Source organism: Theropithecus gelada, chromosome 8 (assembly GCF_003255815.1).
Source record: "Theropithecus gelada isolate Dixy chromosome 8, Tgel_1.0, whole genome shotgun sequence".
Classification (NCBI taxonomy): domain Eukaryota; kingdom Metazoa; phylum Chordata; class Mammalia; order Primates; family Cercopithecidae; genus Theropithecus; species Theropithecus gelada.
Window position 1 is genome coordinate 41,337,493 of NC_037676.1, and position 24,092 is coordinate 41,361,584.

Genomic DNA, 24,092 nt, shown 5'->3' on the forward strand with positions numbered 1-24,092 from the left:
TATTGGTCTAAAATTCTCTTTTTTTGTTGTGTCTCTGCCAGGCTTTGGTATCAGGATGATGTTGGCCTCATAAAATGAGTTAGGGAGGATTCCCTCTTTTTCTATTGATTGGAATAGTTTCAGAAGGAATGGTACTAGCTCCTCCTTGTACCTCTGGTATAATTTAGCTGTGAATCCATCTGGTCCTGGACTTTTTTTCGTTAGTAGGCTATTAGTTCTTGCCTCAATTTCAGAGCCTGCTATTGGTCTATTCAGGAATTCAGCTTCTTCCTGGTTTAGTCTTGGGAGAGTGTAAGTGTCCAGGAAATTATCCATTTCTTCTAGATTTTCTAGTTTATTTGCATAGAGGTGTTTATAGTATTCTCTGATGGTAGTTTGTATTTCTGTGGGGTCGGTGGTGCTGACCCCTTTATCATTTTTTATTGCATCTATTTGATTCTTCTCTCTTTTCTTCTTTATTAGTCTTGCTAGCGGTCTATCAATTTTGTTGATCTTTTCAAAAAACCAACTCCTGGATTCATTGATTTTTTGGAGGGTTTTTTGTGTCTCTATCTCCTTCAGTTCTGCTCTGATCTTAGTTATTTCTTGCCTTCTGCTAGCTTTGGAATGTGTTTGCTCTTGCTTCTCTAGTTCTTTTAATTGTGATGTTAGAGTGTCAATTTTAGATCTTTCCAGCTTTCTCTTGTGGGCATTTAGTGCTATAAATTTCCCTCTACACACTGCTTTAAATGTGTCCCAGAGATTCTGGTATGTTGTATCTTTGTTCTCATTGGTTTCAAAGAACATCTTTATTTCTGTCTTCATTTCGTTATGTACCCAGTAGTCATTCAGGAGCAGGTTATTCAGTTTCCATGTAGTTGAGCGGTTTTGATTGAGTTTCTTAGTCCTGAGTTCTAGTTTGATTGCACTGTGGTCTGAGAGAGAGTTTGTTATAATTTCTGTTCTTGTACATTTGCTGAGGAGTGCTTTACTTCCAATTATGTGGTCAATTTTGGAATAAGTGTGATGTGCTGAGTAGAATGTATATTCTGTTGATTTGGGGTGGAGAGTTCTGTAGATGTCTATTAGGTCTGCTTGCTGCAGAGATGAGTTCAATTCCTGGATATCCTTGTTAACTTTCTGTCTCGTTGATCTGTCTAATGTTGACAGTGGAGTGTTGAAGTCTCCCATTATTATTGTATGGGAGTCTAAGTCTCTTTGTAAGTCTTTAAGGACTTGCTTTATGAATCTGGGTGCTCCTGTATTGCGTGCATATATATTTAGGATAGATAGCTCTTCCTGTTGAATTGATCCCTTTACCATTATGTAATGGCCTTCTTTGTCTCTTTTGATCTTTGATGGTTTAAAGTCTGTTTTGTCATAGACTAGTATTGCAACCCCTGCTTTTTTTTGTTCTCCATTTGCTTGGTAGACCTTCCTCCATCCCTTTATTTTGAGTCTATGTATGTCTCTGCATGTGAGATGGGTCTCCTGAATACAGCAAACTGATGGGTCTTCACTGTATCCAGTTTGCCAGTCTGTCTTTTAATTGGAGCATTTAGTCCATTTACATTTAAGGTTAATATTGTTATGTGTGAACTTGATCCTGCCATTATGATATTAACTGGTTATTTTGCTCGTTACTTGATGCAGTTTCTTCCTAGCCTCGGTGGCCTTTACATTTTGGCATGTTTTTGCAATGGCTGGTACCGGTTGTTCCTTTCCATGTTTAGTGCTTCCTTCAGGGTCTCTTGTAAGGCAGGCCTGGTGGTGACAGAATCTCTAAGCATTTGCTTATCTGTAAAGGATTTTATTTCTCCTTCACTTATGAAACTTAGTTTGGCTGGATATGAAATTCTGGGTTTAAAATTCTTTTCTTTAAGAATGTTGAATATTGGCCCCCACTCTCTTCTGGCTTGGAGAGTTTCTGCTGAGAGATCTGCTGTTAGTCTGATGGGATTCCCTTTGTGGGTAACCCAACCTTTCTCTCTGGCTGCCCTTAAGATTTTTTCCTTCATTTCAACTTTGGTGAATCTGGCAATTATGTGTCTTGGAGTTGCTCTTCTCGAGGAGTATCTTTGTGGCGTTCTCTGTATTTCCTGAATTTGAATGTTGGCCTGCCCTACTAGGTTGGGGAAGTTCTCCTGGATGATATCCTGAAGAGTGTTTTCCAAGTTGGTTCCATTTTCCCCCTCACTTTCAGGCACCCCAATCAGAAGTAGATTTGGTCTTTTTACATAATCCCATACTTCTTGCAGGCTTTGTTCATTTCTTTTTCTTCTTTTTTCTTTAGGTTTCTCTTCTCGCTTCATTTCATTCATTTGATCCTCAATCGCTGATACTCTTTCTTCCAGTTGATCGAGTCGGTTACTGAAGCTTGTGCATTTGTCACGTATTTCTCGTGTCATGGTTTTCATCTCTGTCCATTCGTTTATGGCCTTCTTTGCATTAATTATTCTAGTTATCAATTCTTCCACCTTTTTTTCAAGATTTTTAGTTTCTTTGCGCTGGGTACGTAATTCCTCCTTTAGCTCTGAGAGGTTTGATGGACTGGAGCCTTCTTCTCTCATCTCGTCAAAGTCATTCTCCGTCCAGCTTTGATCCGTTGCTGGCGATGAGCTGCGTTCCTTTGCAGGGGGCAATGTGCTCTTATTTTTTGAATTTCCAGCTTTTCTGCCCTGCTTTTTCCCCATCTTTGTGGTTTTATCTGCCTCTGGTCTTTGATGATGGTGATGTACTGATGGGGTTTTGGTGTGGGTGTCCTTCCTGTTTGTTAGTTTTCCTTCTAACAGTCAGGACCCTCAGCTGTAGGTCTGTTGGAGATTGCTTGAGTTCCACTCCAGACCCTGTTTGCCTGGGTATCAGCAGCAGAGGCTGCAGAAGATAGAATACTGCTGAACAGCAAGTGTACCTGTCTGATTCTTGCTATGGAAGCTTCCTGTCAGGGGTGTACTCCACTGTGTGAGGTGTGGGGTGTCGGTCTGCCCCTAGTGGGGGATGTCTCCCAGTTAGGCTACTCAAGGGGCCGGGACCCACTTGAGCAGGTAGTCTGTCGGTTCTCAGATCTCAACCTCCGTGTTGGGAGATCCACTGCTCACTTCAGAGCTGTCAGACAGAGTCGTTTGCGTCTGCAGAGGTTTCAGCTGCTTGTTGTTGTTGTTGTTGTTGTTGTTTAGCTGTGCCCTGTCCCCAGAGGTGGAGTCTACAGAGACAGGCAGAACTCCTTGAGCTGCTGTGAGCTCCACCCAGTTCGAGCTTCCCAGCTGCTTTGTTTATCTACTTAAGCCTCAGCAAAGGCGGGCACCCCTCCCCCAGCCTCGCTGCTGCCTTGCTGAGAGATTGCAGACTGCTGTGCTAGCAATGAGGGAGGCTCTGTGGGCGTGGGACCCTCCTGGCCAGGTGTGGGATATAGTCTCCTGGTGTGCCCATTTGCTAAGATCCTTGGTAGAGCGCAGTATTGGGGTGGAAGTTACCCGATTTTCCAGGTGTTGTGTGTCTCAGTTCCCCTGGCTAGGAAAAGGGATTCCCTTTCCCCTTGCGCTTCCCAGGTGAGGCAATGCCTCGCCCTGCTTCAGCTCTTGCTGGTCAGGCTGCAGCAGCTGACCAGCACTGATTGTCAGGCACTCCCTAGTGAGATAAACCCAGTACCTCAGTTGAAAATGCAGAAATCACCTGTCTTCTGTGTCGCTCGTGCTGGGAGTTGGCGACCGGAGCTGTTCCTATTCGGCCATCTCGCTCCGCCCCATTTTTTTTTTTTTTTTTAGTAGAAATACGGTTTCACCATGTTGGCCAGACTGGTCTTGAACTCCTGACCTCAAGTGATCTGCGCACCTTGGCCTCCCAAAGTTCTGGGATTATACATGTGAGCTGCCGTGCCCGGCCTAGCCTTCTTTATATTTAAATATTTGGTTAAGGCGCTGTGGCTCATGCTTGTAATCCCAGCACTTTGGGAGGCTGAAGTGAGAGGATCTCAAAGACACTGCAAGATCTTTAGTCACCAAAAGTATGTTTGGCCTCTATTGTACTTATCAAAATGCAAGGCAGGAGATAGATTGGATTCTTTTATGCTGTATACCAGGCACTATAGTGGATGCTTTTACATATGTTTTTATTTACACAATAGCAGATGAAGTAGTTTTTAGTAGTTTACATATAAGAAAACTGAGGTCTAGAGGAATGAAGAGTCCTCATTTGCAACACTGAAAAAAAGTAAAATGAACAAATTCCATCTAAGTGGAGACAGAATTTCATAGAATATAGGAAAAGAAAGGTTTAAATAGCTGCATATAACTTGCCTGAAGCTATGTGGTTGTAGAGTATAGATCGATTAATTGAGTTCAATCATAGGAATTGAAGTGAGTTTTCTTTTTTTTAAAAAAAAAAAAAAAAAGAGAGAGCCTGGGTCTCTCTATGTTGACTGGGTTGGTCTCGAACTGCTGGGCTCAGCGATCCTCTGGCCTCAGCCTCTCAAAGCGCTGGGATTACAGGCATGAGCCACTGTGCCTGGCCGAAATGAGTTTTCTGATTGACTTTTATAGAGTTACAGTATATTGTTTAATTTGAGATTTTTACATATAGAGTTGTTCATAGGTGTATTTTAAAGCTATTTTAAAATATTGTTTTTATTCATTATTGAGTACTTAGGTGCATTTTTAACACATTAAATTAACTTATTGTATGCAATGTGTATCTAATGCCGATTACTGTTGTCATCACAGATTCTGCTGTCTACATCAATACACCTGAATAGTTGGACAGAAAATTGAAATCTTTTAACTAATTCTGACTATGAAGCACAGTGAAATAGAAAGTTAGGCTGTAAGAAGTAAGGCTCTTCTGTGTGTGTCATCAGCTTGGTTCCATTTGCCCAACTAATACATTTATATGGACAATCTCATATGTGTCTTCTGTCATCACAGGTGCAGAGTCCAGTGGTGACATGGATGTTCTCCTGACCCATCCCAGCTTCACTTCGGAATCAACCAAACAGGTGCCTCAGCATTTATAATCAATGTGATCAGTCTTACACAACAGTGAATTTCACTTTTTAAATGATAGTTGATATTTTCAGAATAAGTTTTGTTTTTGCCTTCCCGAAAAGTCTACTGAAGAGCTCTGTACTGATTGAATTCTGCGAAAGGCAAATTTCTCGAAAGGGATACCTATTGTTCTTCCATGAGGAGCTGGGAGGACAGTCTAACATTTGAAAGAGATGACATCTAATACAATAGTTTTAGAACGACTTACTATCTGTGATAAATACGTTAGAAATACTATAATCAGGTTTTCATTAAAGGAATATTTTCTCTTAAAAAATGAAATATTGAGAAACTTTACTTCTATTAGAAAACCTGTGAAGGCAAAACATTTTTTATTTTACAACATATGCCTTTAAAAGATGAAACAGCTGACTCTTTGGTTTTTTTTCCCATGAGCCATTTCAAGAACAGTAAAACTCTTTGATGTAAGGAAACAGATAAATACAACTGATCATTGTTTTAACAATCATAATACCTTAAACAGTGGTTTCTAAAAATATGTTTCAAAGGTGAATTTTCTATTGGAAAAAGTACTTGCTCAGAACATTAAAAAACATAGAGATGGCCGGGCACGGTGGCTCACGCATGTAATCCCAACACTTTGGGAGGCCAAGATAGGCAGATCACGAGGTCAAGAGATCGAGACCATCCTGCCCAACATCGTGAAACCCCGTCTCCACTAAAAATATAAAAATTAACTGGGCACGGTGGTGCATGCCTGTAGTCGCAGCTACTCGGGATGCTGAGGCAGGAGAATCACTTGAACCTGGGAGACAAAGGTTGCAGTGAGCTGAGATCATACCACTGCACTCCAGCCTGGCAACAGAGCGAGACTCTGTCTTAAAAAAAAAAAAAGAGAGATTTCTCCATAAATAATTAGAAAACTCATGTTAAAAATGTTTTCTTTCCGGGCTCAATTCGCTGCCAAAAGAAACGGTTTCTTAGCCAGGCATGATGTTGTTCCTGGTACTCTGGATGCTGAGGTAGGAGGATCACTTGAGTCCAGGAGTTCAAGGCTGTAGTTTGCCATGATTGTACCTGTGAAGAGCACAATCTCTAGTCTGTGCAATATAGCAAGACTCTGTCTCTAAAGATATTGTTAAATATTTTCTTACCATTACAAAGTAATTACTCTTTTTCTTATTCCCTAATTATGATTCTGCAGCCAAAACTGTTACATCAGGTTGTGGAGCAGTTACAGAAGGTTCGTTTTATCACAGATACCCTGTCGAAGGGTGAGACAAAGTTCATGGTAAGTACTTGTTAAGAGTTAGCACATCTAAAAAAAAAACTTGGAGACTGTTTAGTAACCATTCTGAGTGTGTGACTTCATGGTAGCTTTGAATTACTGTCAACAAATAGAGTATCCATGAGACTTTAAAGAAAAATAATCAGCAGGATGCCTGATTCTCATAACTACTCTCAGAATATTTTAGGAAAGAATTTTCTTTTAATTCTCCACTTGTAAATAACAGGTGTCATCAGAATAGTTAATTAGGCCCGGGCATGGCAGGATAATCCCAGCTCTTTGGGAGGCCGAGGTGGGCAGATCGTGAGGTCAGGTGATCAAGACCATCCTGGCTAACATGGTGAAACCCCGTCTCTACTAAAAATACCAAAAATTAACCAGGCATGGTGGCGCATGCCTGTAGTCCCAGCTACTTGGGAGGCTGAGGCAGGAGAATCACTTGAACCCGGGAGGCAGAGGTTGCAGTGAGCCGAGATCATACCACTGCACTCCAGCCTGGGTGACAGAGTGAGACTCTGTCTCAAAAATAAAAAGAATAGTTAATGAGGCATAATCTGCTTTTTGAAAATATCAGTAATGACTTTGACACACATTAAGTTTTTCCCTAAAATAGCAAATGGTTCTCATCTTCTCTGACTCAGAATTCTTCAATAAGTGAAGTTAGAATTGATTGAAAAATATTAATCTATTTCAACACCAAAGAAAGAAAAGTCATCACGGTCTGTGATAGAACACTCAGGGGAAGAAACATGTTACATGGAATGGTAACGAGGGAAGTTGAATTGGGGGAGAATTAAGACTTAATAATTCAAGATGAATGGCTAGTGGATTAAAAGCAGATTAATAAGTGATTCTGTATATCAACAGGAAGGCAGATAGAAATCTAGAATTGAGATTCTTTTTTTTTTTTTTTTTTTTTTGAGATGGAGTTTCACTCTTATCACCCAGGCTGGAGTGCAGTGGGGTAATCTCGGCTCACTGTAACCTCCGCCTCCCGGGTTCAAGCGATTCTCCTGCCTCACCCTGCCGAGTAGCTGGGATTTCAGGCGCCTGCCACCATGCCCAACTAATTTTTATATTTTTAGTAGAGACTGGGTTTCACAATATTGTCTGGGCTGGTCTGGAACTCCTGACCTCAGGTGATCTGCCTGCCTCGGCCTCCCAAAGTGCTGGGATTACAGGCATGAGCCACCGTGCCCAGCCTAGAATTAAGACTCTTCCTCTTTTTTGAGACAGGGTCTTGGTCTGTCACCTAGGCTGTAGTGCAGTGGCGAAACATGGCTCACTGCAGCCTCAATCTCTGGGGTTCAAGCAGTCCTCCCACCTCAACCTCCTGAGTAGCTGGGACTACAGGTACACATCACCATGCCCGGCTAATTTTTGTATTTTTTGTAGAGATGGGGTTTCACCATGTTGCTCAGACTGGTCTCGAACTCCTCATCTCAAGTGATCCACCCTCCTTGCCCTCCCAGAGTACTGGGATTACATACATGAGCCACTGTGCCTGGGCCTCTTACTTCTTTCTTAAGGTGACGTTTAGTGTTCTGTCACTTATATACATCATTTGAGTCCATTTTCTCCACACCCCACTTTTCCCGGGTTATATGATTGAAAGGAAAGAGACTGTGCTTTTAGAGAGTTGACATGCTAAAATTAGTAAGCGTCTCAGTGCATAGATTTGACAAGAGTTTTAGCCAAAACTAGAAGATAGTTGAGAAAGATAATTAAATTGTCATGTCATTCAGAAAGTAGAGTGGTGTTTGCCAGGGCCTGGAAGGAGGGGGTAATAGGGAGTTCCTGTTTAAATGGCACAGAGTTTCAGTTGCGGAAGATGAAAACATTCTGGACATGGATGGTGGCGATGGTTGCACAACAATGTGAATGTACTTAATGCCACAGAATGGTACACTTAAAAATGGTTAAAATAGTAGTCAGGCACAGTGGCTCATGTCCATAATCCCAGTGACTTGGGAGGCTAAGGTCGGAGAATGGCTTGAGCCCAGGAGTTTGAGGGTATAGTGAGCCATGATCGCATTACTGCACTCTAGCCTGTGTGACAGAGCAAGACCCCATCTCAAAAAAGAAAAGAAAAGAAAAAAAAGAGATGGCAAATAGATAGTAAATTGTATGTCGTGTATATTTAACCCACACACATATAAAAAATCATGTCATTAAGTTCAGCATGGTGATATTAGTGGGCTGTGAAAGTGTATTTTCTAAGCTGGTCACACTTCAACAACGCTTCCAAACGAACTTTGGAAAGATAAAAGTAAAGGTTCTAGTCTTTGGAAATTAAATCTCTGATTTGTTCTCTTGACTCTGTGAGGTTTTGAAGTCTTACTCTGTTCCCAAAAGTATATACATACATGAGATGGTATTAAAAATAGGGCTTGTGTATGCCCCATGAACAGCCTTTTCAAATTTAGGTGAATTTTAATTCACTCAAAATGAATGTTCATGAATCTTACATTTAAGTATATTCAGTCAGATAAAATCCTGAAAACAATATCGGCTAGACAAGCTGGATGTTTTGCACAGTAGGAAAGTGTTTTGCTACATCTGGGCATATTCTGGGGACCTCTCTGGCCTAAATCTCTTCCTCAAGTATCATCCCTGGGAAAGTCACTAGAAATCCTTACTGGGAAGTGTGCCAACTATTTTCAGAGTTAATGACTAGGAAGGTATTTCCACACTACCATGGCAGAAGCCATTTTTTATAATCTTAATGGTGTTCTGCTGTATTCGAAGAGAAATCCAGAGGAAAAACCAACAGAAGCTATAGGAATCCAACTAGCAAGAATACAAGGTAAAAGGGCCTAGCATGGTGACTCACACCTATAATCTCAGCACTTTGGGAGGCTGAGGCAGGTGAATCACCTGAGGTCAGGAGTTTGAGACCAGCCTGGCCAACATGGCGAAACCCCGTCTCTACTAAAAATACAAAAATTAGCTGGGCGTGGTGGTGGGCGCCTGTAATCCCAGCTACTGAGGAGGCTGAGATGGAAGGATCGCTTGAACCTGGCAGGCAGTGGTTGCAGTGAGCTGAGATTGCGCCATTGCATTCCAGCCTGGGCGACAGAGCAAGACTCCCTCACCCTCCCAAAAAAAGGAAAAAGTATCATCTAGTGGGCTGGATGTAACCTGAAAAGGAAAGGTGGGTAGCCAGGTCTTTGTGATCTTGTTGATAGTGGTGGACTTGGGTTGTCCCAGTAGTTGCTCAATCAAAGAAAGAAAACCCTTTGCCTAGGAAGTGCAAGGGCAGCCAAATCCCAGTTATTGCTAGAGATGAGGCTAGTTTAGACCTCACTGTGCATGTGCCACAGGAATGAAGACTAAGGCCACTCATCCATCCTAGGATAGACCTGGGATTGTAGGAACCATGCCCTATCTTGACTTCCCAGTCTTTAAATCATACATCTGGCAGCACATCTAGCGGTATTGACAGGAAAGCATCCCCCAGACATATTTCCAGAAGAAAACAGGCTAAAACACAAGAAGACTCGGTCTGTTTATTTGTTTTTAAGTGTAGAAGATTCAGATGACAATAAGAACAAGAAACTAAGATCTTTAGGTTGCAACGTAGGAATCCATCTCGGTGGTTTTTGACAAAATTTGGATGTTATACCTGTGGTTCATAGTCCCTGGAACTTAAAAAAATACCATAGTTGAGCGTGCTGTTTTGACATTTGTAATCATTGTTAGGAAGAGAAGCACTCGAGGTCAACTTTCAAATCAATTTTAGAGACAGTTAAGAGGTGGTTTGTATCTTTCATTATAGAAGAATAGATTTGGATATAGAAGATAGAGGGTCTTATTCTGGCTCCATTACTAATACTCTGTGTGGCATTGGGAAGGTGGATTTACTTCTAAAAGGCCTGAGTTTTATCTTTAAAATTGATATTTGCCCTACGTCAGAAGACCGTTATGCAGATCAAAATTAAATAATATATGTGGAAACTTTGAAGAGTTTGTACAATTATTTGATGTACAAATAAGAATTTGCACAACTTCAGAGATACTGGATCTTCCAAGAGTTGTACAAAGAGAGCTGCACAAATATAAGATGTCATCTGTGTGGAAATGGATCAGGAGAGGAAGGTGACCTGGTAAGGATTAGATTGGGGAACAAAGGAAGGGATAGAGAGAGGATGGTGCCATGAAAGAAGAACAGAATGAGGAGAGTGAGCACCCCCAGGGCAGAAGTTGTATTCAGTCAATTCAGCAAATACATACAAGCATTCCAGGCACTGTTCTGGAAGCTTGGGATGTATCCATGAATTTAAGTAAAACTCACATTTGAGGATTGTGGGAAGGGACTGATAGTTAACAATGAACATAATAAATATGTGAATTATATAATAGGTTAGAGTAGTAAGTGGTTTTTTTTTGTTTTTGTTTTTGTTTTTTTTAATTTTTTTTGAAACGGAGTCTCACTCTGTCGCCCAGGCTGGAGTGCAGTGGCGCAATCTCGGCTCACTGCAAGCTCCGCCTCCCGGGTTCACGCCATTCTCCTGCCTCAGCCTCCCGAGTAGCTGGGACTACAGGCGCCGGCCACCTCGCCCAGCTAATTTTCTTATATTTTTAGTAGAGACGGGGTTTCACCGTGTTAGCCAGCATGGTCTTGATCTCCTGACCTCGTGATCCACCTGCCTCGGCCTCCCAAAGTGCTGGGATTACAGGCCTGAGCCACCGCGCCCGGCCGTTAAGTGCTATTTTTTAAAAAGGAAGAACAGGGTGTAGGGGAGAGGAGAGTGCAGGAGGCAGTATTAAATAGTGTGGTTGGAGGCAGCCTCATTGAGAACATGAGACTTAGGGAAAGACATAGGGAGTTAGCTAAGCAGGTATCTGAGGGAAGAGATAGCCAGGCAGGAGTCCAAGCAGCAAGCCTATGGGAATGAGCGTGAGCAAGATATCCGAAGAAGCTAAGAGCTCTAGGCTTCTAAAAGGAAACTGGCTGCAAAATGATTTCAACTTAGGTAGTGAAATAAACCATTCTCATTCCATATTTTTGCAAAACCTCTTCTTGCTATCACCACTTACTAGTCTTAAAGATATGCCTCTCCATGTGTTTTGCAAGTTATCTTCAAGATACAAATTCCTTTAAGCTAATAGTAAACAAACAGTAGGAAAGCCATGGTTATTCCAGATCATCTTGTACAATCATAGTCTTTAGATAATTGAGCTATTCTTCCTATGAATATAGTAGCACTCAGAAGAAAAAAACAGTTTCCTCTGCATTTAACTATTGGTTTTATGTAAGGTGAGTGTCATTCAAATTTCAGTATTTTGTGCAAGTTTGGCCTTGGGTGATTTTCTGTGAAATATCTGCAGTAAGAATTCAAGGGACAATAGGAGATACCATGGCTACTGTGAGGAAATGAAAGAGGCTTTATTTCAGACACTCAGTATGAAGCTCCCCAAATGAAATGCCAAACAAAGCTAATCCACTCAATCTAATACAGAATTTACAGTAAAACAGAGAAATTCTTTAACATTAGCACTTCAGAAAAAGTGCAGGAAATAAAATTAGCCTCGAGGAAAGGAACAAAGCCATGAGATAAAATCCTATTACTGATGTGACAAACAGCAACATCATTCCCTGTGGCATCTAGACATCCGCATCCGCAAGGTAATACCTCCTGGTAATTCCAGGTGGAAATGACTTCTGATCCACTTGAAGGTGGAAGTTGAGTTGGAACTTGTTAGTTCCTAAGAAGGTAGGTATTTTGAAGGTAAACATGTTTCATTAATCTTTCTTCCATAGGAACAGCTCAAGAATTAGTTTAGATTTTAATTTTTCTATTTTGCTGAGTGAAAAAGTATGGCTTTTAGTGGCATGTGTTAACTTGACCACTCTTGGGGACCAGAAGCTTGTCACTTGTGTATTTTTCTTAGAATGTAGCATTTGATACTTTTAATTGGAAATTTGGTGGTGCTAATAGCTTGTTTTACATATGTATGGGTTACTGACCAGTCCAGATTTTTTGTCCATTTTTCTGGAAAGGGAAAAGATAAAACAGACTTGAATAACTTTTGTTTGGAAACTGTAGAAGTATAATGAAAACTTAACCTGTGGAGAAGGAAGAAAGTGATCCTCTCATTTTCTGATCTCATATTTTTCTTATTTTCCGTGTCTTTCTCCCTTCTAGTATCTGAGAGATTTCTTCAATTTCAAACTCTTTTACTTCTGCTACCTATCATTTTAAATTTTGATTTAAACCTTTCCCTGAGGGTTTTCTGTAGTATTCTGTCCTTGCTTCATGGTTAGACTATCTTCCGTTATCTGAGACTATTACTGGTAGCTTTTTTGTTTATTTTCTTCTTCCTGCATAATCGTTTCTTCCCCCTTGCTCTCTTCTGTTTATTTTGATGTCTGTGTTTTGTGTTCAGTGTTTTCTTTGATTAGTTTCTTGTTTAGAATCATGCAAAGGCCAAATCCTCATAATGAGAATCCTCATTTGCGGTTTCGTGTAGTTCTCTAATTATCATGAAGTGTAATAGAAAGGTGGGATAGTGTATCACTCACAGAAGCTGCTAAAAGTACTCAGAATTCTAGAGCTGCTAATATTAAAAACAAAAATGACCTTGTGTTTTGCTTGATTAAAATTAAGCCTTAAGTTTAGAACATCTTTAAACTTGGTTTAAAATATTCATTTTAGGGTGTTTGCCAGCTTCCCAGTAAAAATGATGAAAAAGAATATCCACACAGAAGAATTGATATCAGGTATTGTTCAGACTTTGTTACTGACCTGTTAACTTTTCCAAACTTGTCTCGTTTTCTCCCTCCCTTTTTGTATCTTGGAGTTCACATTCATATCTAGAGTCTCTTTTTACTCCCGAGAGCCATATGTTCTTGCCAAATGCAATGTTTAGCTCCAAAGTATATGAAGAGTAATGACTGTCTACAGACTCTGATTTATTTTCTCCAGATTTGCACCTCACCGTGATGCCTTCCACAGCTCAAAAGTCGTTTCCTGCCTGGGCTAAGTTAGTTGTATTAAGTGATAATGCGATTTCATTTCTCCACACCTCTTTCAGAACAAAGTTCACAGAAACGTAAACAGATTACAAGGTTGGGGTGATTTGAGCAGTCTACCTCATGATAGTCTTCTCTTCAATTTATTAGACCACTTAGGCTTATCTTAGGTATTTTGTTCCTTATTGATTTTAGGAGTTCTGTATTTGCTAAACTTGAAATGCATGGTAAAAAAAAATGTATCTACTGTCCATTTTTTTTAGGTTGATACCCAAAGATCAGTATTACTGTGGTGTTCTCTATTTCACTGGGAGTGATATTTTCAATAAGAATATGAGGGCTCATGCCCTAGAAAAGGGTTTCACAATCAATGAGTACACCATCCGTCCCTTGGGAGTCACTGGTGAGTGTCCATGTGTGTATTAGAGATCATCTCTCATCTCGAGAGAAGGTAATTTTCAAAGATACTTTGGTTTAGCAAACCTTCTAATAACTATGCCAGTTAGTGTAGTTTCTTTGTATTTTTAGTCCTTCAGGCAACAAGAAAGGATATAATGCATAACATGCTCCTAGGCTCTCAGTTGAAAGCCATCAAGGCAAGCGTTATTTCTAGCTTTGTTAAAATGGATTAAATCCTTGCATGCTCAGTAAAACATCTTACTCATCTAAAAGGGTTTTTGTTTTTTGCTGTTGTTTAATGTACCTCCAAGACCCCTGAAAAACTCAAGTATCATTGTTTTCATTGCCACACACTTTGCTTTTAGTGCCACAGTATCTTTGGCCCCATGCTTTTAAAGTTTAAAGAATAAGGATTGCTGAATCTATGCTTAATGGGTCCTGTTAACATTTCACAGTATACTATGTGGTTTACCGTTCTCTACTAGGAGAATGAATTTTTGTCATTTTGTCCTCAAAGTATAAAATAAGGCTTTCATCCCTGGTAGACTAGGGCAGTACTTCTCACAATTCAGTATGCATACCAGCAACATGGGGGCCTCACTAAATTCAGATTCTAACTCCTTGGGCTTGCAGTGGGGCTCAGGATTCTGCATTTCTAGTAAGCTTCTAGATCAGAGGTTTCCAATCTTATAGCTTCCCTGGGCCACACTGGAAGAAGAATAATTGTCTTGGGCCACACATAAAATACACCAATACTCATGATAGCTGATGAGCTTTAAAGAAAAAAATCACGAAAACATCTCATCGTGTTTTAAGAAAGTTTACAAATTTGTGTTGGGCCACATTCAAAGCTGTGCTGGGCCGCATGCGGCCCACAGGCCATAGGTTGGATAAGCTTGTTCTAGATGCCAGTGCTGCTAGTCCAAGAAACGAGTTGCAAAGGAACTCACTAGAGTTTTTTTTTTTTTTTTTTTTTTTGAGACGGAGTCTCGCTCTGTCGCCCAGGCTGGAGTGCAGTGGCGCGATCTCGGCTCACTGCAAGCTCCGCCTCCCGGGCTTACGCCATTCTCCTGCCTCAGCCTCCCGAGTAGCTGGGACCACAGGCGCCCGCCACCTCGCCCGGCTAGTTTTTTTTTTGTATTTTTTTTTAGTAGAGACGGGGTTTCACCGTGTTCACCAGGATGGTCTCGATCTCCTGACCTCGTGATCCACCCGTCTCGGCCTCCCAAAGTGCTGGGATTACAGGCTTGAGCCACCGCGCCCGGCCGAGTATTTTATATAATACATACTGGCTCCAGCAGAGAGGACAATCAAGAGTGAGGATGACTTGAGTGACTCTAGCTGGGATCCCCAGGTTCCCTTTGTGGCACTGGTGACTCACAAGACGAAGCTCCAGCACAGGCTCCTGGGAGACAATAGAGGTGGTCAGTGTCTTTTTTTCTTTTTGAAACGGAGTTTCGCTCTTGTTGCCCAGGCTGGAGTGCAATGGCACATTCTCGGCTCACTGCAACCTCTGCCTCCTGGGTTCAAGCGATTCTCCTGCCTCAGCCTCCCGAGTAGCTGGGATTACAGGCATGCGCCACCACACCCGGCTAATTTTGTATTTTTAGTAGAGATGGGGTTTCTCCATGTTGGTCAGGCTGGTCTTAAACTCCTGACCTCAGGTGATCCGCCCGCCTCGACCTCCCAAAGTGCTGGGATTACAGGCGTGAGCTACCACGTCTGCCAGTGTCTTTCTTTTTTAGTGACTTGGTTACCATTTTCCTTTTTCTTCTGAAAGCAAATCCCACACAGCTTTTAATTTTGAACCCTCTATAACTAAACTATAAAACTGGTTCTTACAATAAGTTTTTTCTCTCTGTACTTGTAGGAGTTGCTGGAGAACCCCTGCCAGTGGATAGTGAGAAAGACATCTTTGATTACATCCAGTGGAAATACCGAGAACCCAAGGACCGGAGTGAATGAGGCCTGTATCCTCCCTGGCAGACACAGCACAATAGGAGTCTTAATTTATTTCTTAACCTTTGCTATGTAAGGGTCTTTAGTGTTTTTAAATGATTGTTTCTTCTTCATGCTTTCGCTTGCAATGTAGTCAATAAAACCTTGTGTACTGTTATTGGATAATGATGTTCTTATTTTCTTAGCAAATATGTTTAGTTTAAATTTTCATATTATGTTCATGATCATACTTTACTATGGGTTTGGTAGAGAGAAATATGAGATGATAGCAGATCTTTAATGGGAGTTTTTATTTTCTCATATTCTGCTCTAGGCTATAAACCACATTACCCCTACTTACTGATCACAAATTAGTTAATTAAGGTACACCCAGAGACTAGCCTCTGGAAGATTGTTCAATATTTTCTAGAAACTAGGGGGGCCGGGCACGATGGTTCATGCCTGTAATCCCAGTACTTCGGGAGGCTGGGGCAGGTGGATGGCCTGAGGTCAGCAGTTGGAGACTAGCCTGGCCAACATGGTGAAACCCTGTCTCTACCAAAAATACAAAAATTAGCTGGGGGTGATGCCAGGTGCCTGTAATCCCAGCTACTTAGGAGGCCGAGGTGGGAAAATTGCTTGAACCTGGGAGGCGGAGGTTGCAGTGAGCCAAGATCATACCACTATACTCTAGTCTGGGCAACAGAGTGAGACTCCATCTCAAAAAAATAAACTAGAGACCTTCATAAATTTAATTTTTTGTTTTGCCCATATTTGATTGTATCAGTCCATTCTTACATTGCTCTAAAAGAATACTGGAGACTGGGTAGTTCATGAAGGAAAAAGGTTTAATTGGCTCATGGTTCTGCAGACTGTACAGGAAGCATGGCACTGGTATCTGCTAAGCTTGTTGGGAGGCCTCAGGAAGGTTTTACTCCTGGTGGGAGATGAAGCGGCAGCAAGCACTTCACATGGCGAAAGCAGGAGCGAGAGAGAGAGAGAGGAGGTGCCACACTCTTAAACAACCCGATCTTGTGTCAACTAACAGAACTCACTTATCACCAAGGGGATGGTGCTGAGCCATTCATGAGGAGTCCGCCCTCATTGTCCAGTCACTAGGCCCCACCTCCAGTACTGGAGGTCACATTTCAGCCAGGAGATACGGAAGGGACAAATGTCCAAACCGTATCATTGAATCTTGCAATATATACCTATAACCTGTATAGAAAAACAGGTGTATGGTTTATCTCTTAAATGAAATCTGTAGCACTTGCTTGAAATCCACTAGAAAGCGCTCCCCTAAGCACAACCACTTCTACTATGCACAAAATACAGCCTTTTAAACTCCAAACAAAAATGTCACTTTTTTGCCCGAGTCTTCCTCTGGGCTTTTAAGTGCAAGTGGTCAAAATGTATAAATAAAAACACTCCTTGAAAGCCCTGCCTTTCAAATATTAAAATTATATAAATATAAAATAGACAAAGTTATCAAATGGTAAGTAAAGCTACTGAAAACATGTGAAAATGCTTTATAACTTGCAAAGGACTATACAAATATATCTTTTGAAACTTCTTTATTAACCAAATTATTTTGTAGTGAAATGCCATTTCCCTTCTAAGAAATGAATGGAAATAAACAATAGAGTTTTTAAGGAAAAATATAGTATTTGCTGTGATAATTTTCCCTGGTAAGATGTAAGAATTAACTTACTTTTAACTTTAGATGCTATCATTTTTACCCCCTAGGATACTGTCAGGCACCAGCCCTTTACCAGAAATTGCTTAAAGATGTATTTGGAGAGAGAGATGTGACTCGGTTATAGTATATGTATTTCAAAACATCATGCTGTACACTGTAAATATATACAATTTCAATTCTTTGTTGTTGTTGTTGTTGTTTTGAGATGGAGTCTCGCACTGTTGCCTGGGCTGGAGTGCAATGGTGTGATCTCGGCTCATTGCAACCTCCGCCTCCTGGGTTCAAGCAATTCTCCTGCCTCAACTTCCCAAGTAGCTGGGATTACAGGCGCCTGCCACCATGCCCAGCTAATTTTTTGTATTTTTTAGCAGAGACAAGGTTTTACTGTGTTGGCCAGTCTGGTCTCGAACTCCGGACCTCGTGATCCACCCGCCTCAGCCTCCCAAAGTGCTGGGATTACAGGCGTGAGCCACTGCGCTGGGCCTCAATTCTTGAAGATTTGAATTAATTGAGTCCCTAGATTAGAAATAAATTTTTTTTGTTACAGAGTCCCGTCAGTTTTCTGGAAAACCGGACAAAAAGCTAAAGCTAGTTTCATTCATCACAAGGTCGCCAACTCTTAGTTCTCTAGTTTCAGGCTATTTCACTTGCTACAAGATTTGATTTTAAGAGAGATCTGTATGGAAGCATTTTAAAGTTAATGTCCAAGATTGAGCTCCAATGCAATGTAGATTCTTCTTTATTTTGAAATATTTATAGCTTTTCTATTTTTTGGCATACTCGTAACCGTGCATGCTGCCTATTGCTGGTCAGTTGGCTTCGACACAGTAGTCCAGGGCCACAGTCGCAACGCTGGAAGATTTCTGGAGCTTGAGCAGTGTCTTTATGCCCTCTCCTGGAGCAGACCTGTCCCTCCAAAAGGACTGGCTTACAAATTTTCGTCCAAAAATGACGAGCACAGCAAAGTCCAGGGCCACAGTCAAAAGTTCTCAGACAACTTTCTCCCTCTTGTCCTGTAACAAGGTTAATGTGGGCTTTAGTGATAAATAAGGAAAGTGGCCTGCCGGGGGTTTGCTACTGGGATAAGGGAATGGGACCTACGACTGACAGACACAAAGTAAAAATAGACACAGCACGCGGGTCTCACAGAGCTAGGTCTTACGCTAAAAGCGGTAATGCAATGGCGACTCCACCCCTACCCATCGGAATTGTTGTTACTGGCTGCAGACTACCTTAGGGTACTCTGTACGTGACCCCCACAGCTTCTTATAGAAAGAGATTACAAACAGCACGTGCTCCCTAAGTGTTTCTGGGATGGAGAAGAATAAAATCAATCTCACCCTATCCTTAAGAGGCTGGGAGGAGAAAATGCATTTCTGAAATAAAATGTGCTCAGAATGCTGTTCTTACCCTTCCTGCCTTGTGATTTCTTAATACTTGGCTTCCTCTTGGGTTGGTTTTCCTGGACTGGGTGCCCAGGTGTTACTTCTGCATGTGTGCCATCTTGCTCATCAAGCTGCCTTTCCAATTTTGGGGTTGCGTCTTCCATCGTAGTACAAACATCTGAGGGACAACCAGGTGTAACTAGAATTACTAACTTCAAGGGGGAGAACCACAGACACACTAATTATCCTACTGTTGCATAGTTTAGTAGCACCTCTGCCTTCAGTTTATATATAACTTTCTAGATTTCTGGGACATGCACTAAATATTTACATGCTCACATATGGCAGAGAAAGTAGTTAAGTGGAAGTTGGATTCCATTAAAGGTAGTTAATGGTATCCAAGTGGAAATGGAAGTATTTGAATGATTCCAACTTGAGTCTTTCCTTTAAAATCATTATCTCCAAGTCATTGGCAAGAGCTGTTGCCAGGAAATACATTATTTTGTTTCATGAAGAAAAGGCAGGCCAGGCCTGGTGGCTTATGCCTGTAATCCCAGCACTTTGGGAGGCCGAGGTAGGTGGATCGCCTGAGGTCAGGAGGTCGAGACTAGCCTGACCAACATGGTGAAACCCTGTCTCTACTAAAACTACAAAAATTAGCCGGGTGTGGTAGTGCACGCCTGTAATCCCAGTTACTCCAGAGACTGAGGCAAGAGAACCGCCTGAACCCGGGAGGCCAAGGCTGCAGTGAGCTGAGATCATGCCATTGCACTCCAGCCTGGAAACTCCATCTCCGAAAAAAAAAAAAAGGAAAAGAAAAGGCAGCTGCATACTTACTTCAAGCATGAATCTAGGAAGCGCCATTAGAGAGTATCTACCCTGGAATGTGCTAGTCTATGGGACTTAGACACTACCTTTGGTTTAAAAACCACTGTTGGTGTTATGGTCGCTCACCATTCATGCAGAGTGTCCCAGGGCAGCACATGGCATCTCGCTGGCACCTCCTCCGCAACCCACGACATGTAGCACAGAATGGCTTCTCATCGTGGGACTGGAGGCAGAACTTTCTGGTATTGCAGTCCGTGTCAGACAGGCACTGTGAGCCCTGTGGAGGGAATCTGTTGTCACAAGGCTAGGAAACCCAACACGATGGAAGGCAGGAGGTGGAGGGAGCCAAAGGACAGTGGCGCTGTGACAAACCCCAGGCAGCATCTTATTTTCCAGTGGAAATGGTTTTCTCCCACAAAGGGAAGCTCAGGTCACCTGGGGAGAGACCCAGGCCCTGCAAAGGCTATTTGAGTTTGAAAAATTGTCTTAACTCAGAATTTAGTTTTCCTGTGCTCTTTGTGAAAATGGAAAAAAATGGTTTCCTATGTGTGTCTTAACAGGTGATTACGAGATTTTCAATATATCTTAACTCTAGAAGCTGGCTGCAGTTTAATTAAATATACTATTGATGTTTTGGGCATTCTTGTTTGATTTTTCACTCTAGTGAATCACATTTAGCTTGCAGACCCTCCCTAAGTGAACTGTCCTTTGATTTTCAATGATGCCTCATTGACATAGAGAAAGAGATAGCGAAGATCAATTGTTCTCATCCACAGTTGATACTTTTAATGTTGGTATAGTATATATGATATATGTAATAATAGATAGGATATATAATAACATATACACATATATAAAGCGATCCCTAAAACAACTCTCTCTGTGAAGTTAGACGGTGACAAGGCAGTGCATCATGGTCCTCTGTTTAAATTCTCATTCCCATGTTTGCCGGCTTTGTGAGCTTGGGTAAGCTCTTCAAAATCTCTGAGTCTTATTTCCTCATCTGGAATTAGGGGGTGTTTCATCTATCTCAAATTGTGAGGAAGGAGTACATGAGGTATCACATGTAAAAGAGCTGGCACATGGTAGAGCTTCCAAAGTGTTCGTTTATTCCCTGATTTATAGACAAACTTATGGCCAAATGATGTGAAAAGCCACTGTGTTTATTTCATACATTCATGCTAAGGCCACTGATCCTACCAGGGTGCCCTCCCAAATCCAAAACCAATTCAATTTACCTGCTAGATAAGACATTTCACACATGAATCAAAACGACTTACTAAAGCCCAAACAGAACACCCCGACTGTCAGCAGCCCCGTACCTCAACCCCTCCCTAGCAGCCTTACCTTCCGGGCCCCAAGCAGGTCGGCAGAGCTCCTGATGTTGTTGAAGTCCAGGACCAGAGCTCCCAGGGGAGAGCAGAGCCAGCTCAGTCCCAGCAGGACGGCCGCCACCATCCTTCAATCCCTGGGCTCCTGGAGGGTCTCAGCACTGTGCGTCACTGAAGCGAGGCTGCTCTCCACCCAGAGCAGAGCTTCCACTAAGGTGGCAACTCAGTATGTCGTCTGTTTGTCACTGCTTTTTCTGAAAGAGAAGCAAATCTTAGTCTGAGTAAGGTGCGTGAAATCGGCTGAGCAAAGTCTGACCAGCAGGTTCCTCCTGAAACTATTTATAACCAGATGTGCCCCCTCCCCGTTCTGTTCCTTCCTCCTGCCCCACACAAGCTTCAACAAATCCCTTCAAATCTGTTTGATCAATCGTTCAAAACAAGGACTCAATAGAAGGAGAGAAGAGGCAGGGCCACGCGGCTTCTCCTCCAGGGGTTGAATCCCTCTTAATTATTGCATATCAAAGATAGTTCAAAGGGCCACGGCAGAGCAGGATGTCTGTATCAAAGGCAAACTGATAATCACCTGCATTTCCTACCTTCAGTAATCCTTTGGGGGTAGGGAGGGAGTCTGTCCTAAGATCTGTTTTCACAGCTAATTGTGCTCAAAGAAAGGATGAATCATACTGGCCAATATGCTATAGAGGATGCCAAAAACTAATGAGGTACAAAATACACTGAGAAGCTGTAAACTGGGCTTCAGATAGTGAAGACAGATAGAAAAAGAGAAAACGCCCCCTGATTAGCTCTGGCATCCAGATGTAACAGCACCTGTTCTGACTAAATGCCATTTGGGAAATTACTTTCCTTTAAATGAAAATTGAACTGTTTGAAGTTAAGGTTCTTAGGAAAATAATGTAATTTATGAAAGTCCCATTTTTCAGTGGTGGGGACAATGATAGAAAGCCCATTTTACACAATTCAGTAGGAAGCTTTGGGTCCATTTTATCAGCAATATATTTAATTTGCATTGTATTATGTATCGCTTCTCGGCCTTTTGGCTAAGATCAGGTGCACTGCATTATGTAAAACTCACTTAAGCAAAATGAGGATCCAAGTCTCTGGCTGATTTCAGATGAAATTTCATGTATTTCCAATTTTCCTAATACGAATTTTTTAAAACTTCTGCTTCATCCCTTTCCTGTCTGATTTTTTTTTTTTTCCATTTGGACTATTAGAGAAGTCAGGTAATTTAGACATGTGCTTATCACTGTTGTAAATACTTTAAGAGTAGAACAATCTAGATCTGTGTCAAAAAATCATTTCTTTCTTCTTTGTTTCATTGCTCTTAGCATAGAGTCATCTGAAAGTGCATTTTTTTCTATGCCATAAATGATAATCTTATTATTTACTACGTTTTCCTGCAGAACAACCTAACATCAGTTCATTAACATGAATCTCGGCATTCTGTGCATGAGAACATTCTCAATTTTGAGTAATGCAGCGCCGTTCTGAAGGTGATGCAGGTGATTCAAGCCTTCCCACTACTTGGCTCTCGTCCTTGGGTTGGTGTTGCTTGTCTACCTCTCATATGGAAGTTACTTATTTTAATCCCTTAAACTGACAACATCAAACACCCTTTGATAGCGTGATAACCCTGGTGACTAGGGGTGTTACAGAATTTATTTTGAAGTTGGACAATTATGACCAAGGATAAAGGAGAGAGCCCCAGGGTTCTGTCTCTGCTGGGTTTCTCTGCTTCCTGCTGCCTCACTGTAAGGGAATTTCAGGTTACCAAAAGCCCCTGGCAATATACACAGGTGAAAAGAACCGATGGGAACTCCTGTAACACGGCACAAACAGCCACTGAGCACTTAGCAGGAGCAGAGCCTCAGATTAGATGTCGGGAATAAAATTTGAAACTCCAATGGCCTGGCACAGTGGCTCACACCTGTAATCTCAGCACTTTGGGAGGCCAAGGTGGGAAGATCTCCTGAACTGGGGAGTTCAAGACCAGCCTGGGCAAAGTATTGAGATTCTGTCTCCACAAAAAAAAAAAAAAAAAAAAAAAAAATAGGTCAGGCGCGGTGGCTGACGCCTGTAATCCCCAGCACTTTGGGAGGCCGAGATGGGTGGATCACCTGAGGTCAGGAGTTCGAGACCAGCCTGGCCAATACAGTGAAACCCCGTCTCTACCAAAAATATAAAAACTAGCCGGGCGTGGTGGTGGGCGCCTGTAATCCCAGCTACTCGGGAGGCTGAGGCAGGAGAATTGTTTGAACCCAGGAGACGGAGGTTGCGGTGAGCCAACACGGTGCCACTGCACTCCAGCCTCGGCGACAGAGTGAGACTCCATCCCCCCACCAAAAAATTAGCCAGGCATAGTGGTGTTCACCTGTAGTTTCAGCGACTCAGGAAGCTGAGGTGGGAGGATCATTTAAGCCCAGGAGATTGAGGCTGCAGTGAGGTGCAATGAGCTATAATTGCACCACTACACTCCACCCTCTCTCTCTATATATATATATATTCTGCACCCCACCCTCTCTCTATATATATATTTTCTCTCTCTCTAAAGAGAGAGAGAGAGATCCAGAGAGAGAAAGATTCAGACAGAAAACTTGTATGTATGAATGACTGGGCCTGGGTGAGAGAGACAGCAAGTGTGAGGTCCAGACAGCAGACATGTATGTATGGATGATTTCAATATATTATAATTGATTTCAATATATTATGTCAAGCACTAAAATAAAGGTATAATGTAAGGGTGGAGGACTTCTAAAGATATAAATACAGAGGAAGGCATGATTGAGACTTTCTAGAGAAACAAAGGAATGTGTTTACAGATGAGGTAATATTTGAGCTGAATTTTGTGGTTGCATAGGAGCTTCCTAGGTTGGGAAGTTGGAGATGTCCTCACCTGGGCTCAGAGGGTGAGGTGTGTGCGAGGGCGAGGAGGTGCACTCAGGTGCTAGTGAGAGATTCTGTGGCTGCGGCAGATGATGGAAGGACGAGATGAAGCAAGATGCAGACCCTGATATGCTGTGCTAAGAAAATCAGATTCTATTCTCTGCACGATGTAAAGTCATTGGAGATATTTCAGACTGAGAATGGCATGGTCAGCTGGGTGCAGTGGCTCATGCTTGTACCCAGCACTTCGTGAGGAGGATAAGGCAAGAGGACCACTTGAGGCCAGGGTGCAGGGAGCACTTGAGGCAGGGAGCCCGAACAACAAAGCAAGACCCTGTCTCTACAAAAAATAAAAAACATCAGCT

The 24,092-nt window shown here is 42.0% G+C and overlaps 2 protein-coding genes across 4 annotated transcripts in view; one reads left to right on the top strand and one right to left on the bottom strand.

Moving 5' to 3' along the window:
• POLB (DNA polymerase beta) overlaps positions 1–15,758 on the top strand; it is a 40,313-nt gene extending 24,555 nt beyond the window's left edge. For all 3 annotated transcript variants that reach the window (XM_025394791.1, XM_025394789.1, XM_025394790.1), the window contains 5 exons: positions 4,899–4,969; positions 6,184–6,270; positions 12,927–12,991; positions 13,507–13,646; positions 15,513–15,758. In XM_025394791.1, the coding sequence (XP_025250576.1) occupies positions 4,899–4,969; positions 6,184–6,270; positions 12,927–12,991; positions 13,507–13,646; positions 15,513–15,607 (458 nt within the window). In that variant the 3' untranslated portion in view covers positions 15,608–15,758. The remainder of the gene's footprint in view (positions 1–4,898; positions 4,970–6,183; positions 6,271–12,926; positions 12,992–13,506; positions 13,647–15,512) is intronic.
• Positions 15,759–18,000: 2,242 nt separating this feature from the next.
• DKK4 (dickkopf WNT signaling pathway inhibitor 4) lies at positions 18,001–21,139 on the bottom strand. The gene is made up of 4 exons (XM_025394620.1): positions 20,840–21,139; positions 19,619–19,769; positions 18,690–18,842; positions 18,001–18,292 (listed from the first exon to the last, which is right to left on the bottom strand). Exons 1-4 carry the CDS (start codon positions 20,948–20,950, stop codon positions 18,033–18,035), a joined length of 675 nt encoding a protein of 224 aa, XP_025250405.1. The 5' UTR covers positions 20,951–21,139; the 3' UTR covers positions 18,001–18,032.
• Positions 21,140–24,092: the final 2,953 nt, after the last annotated feature.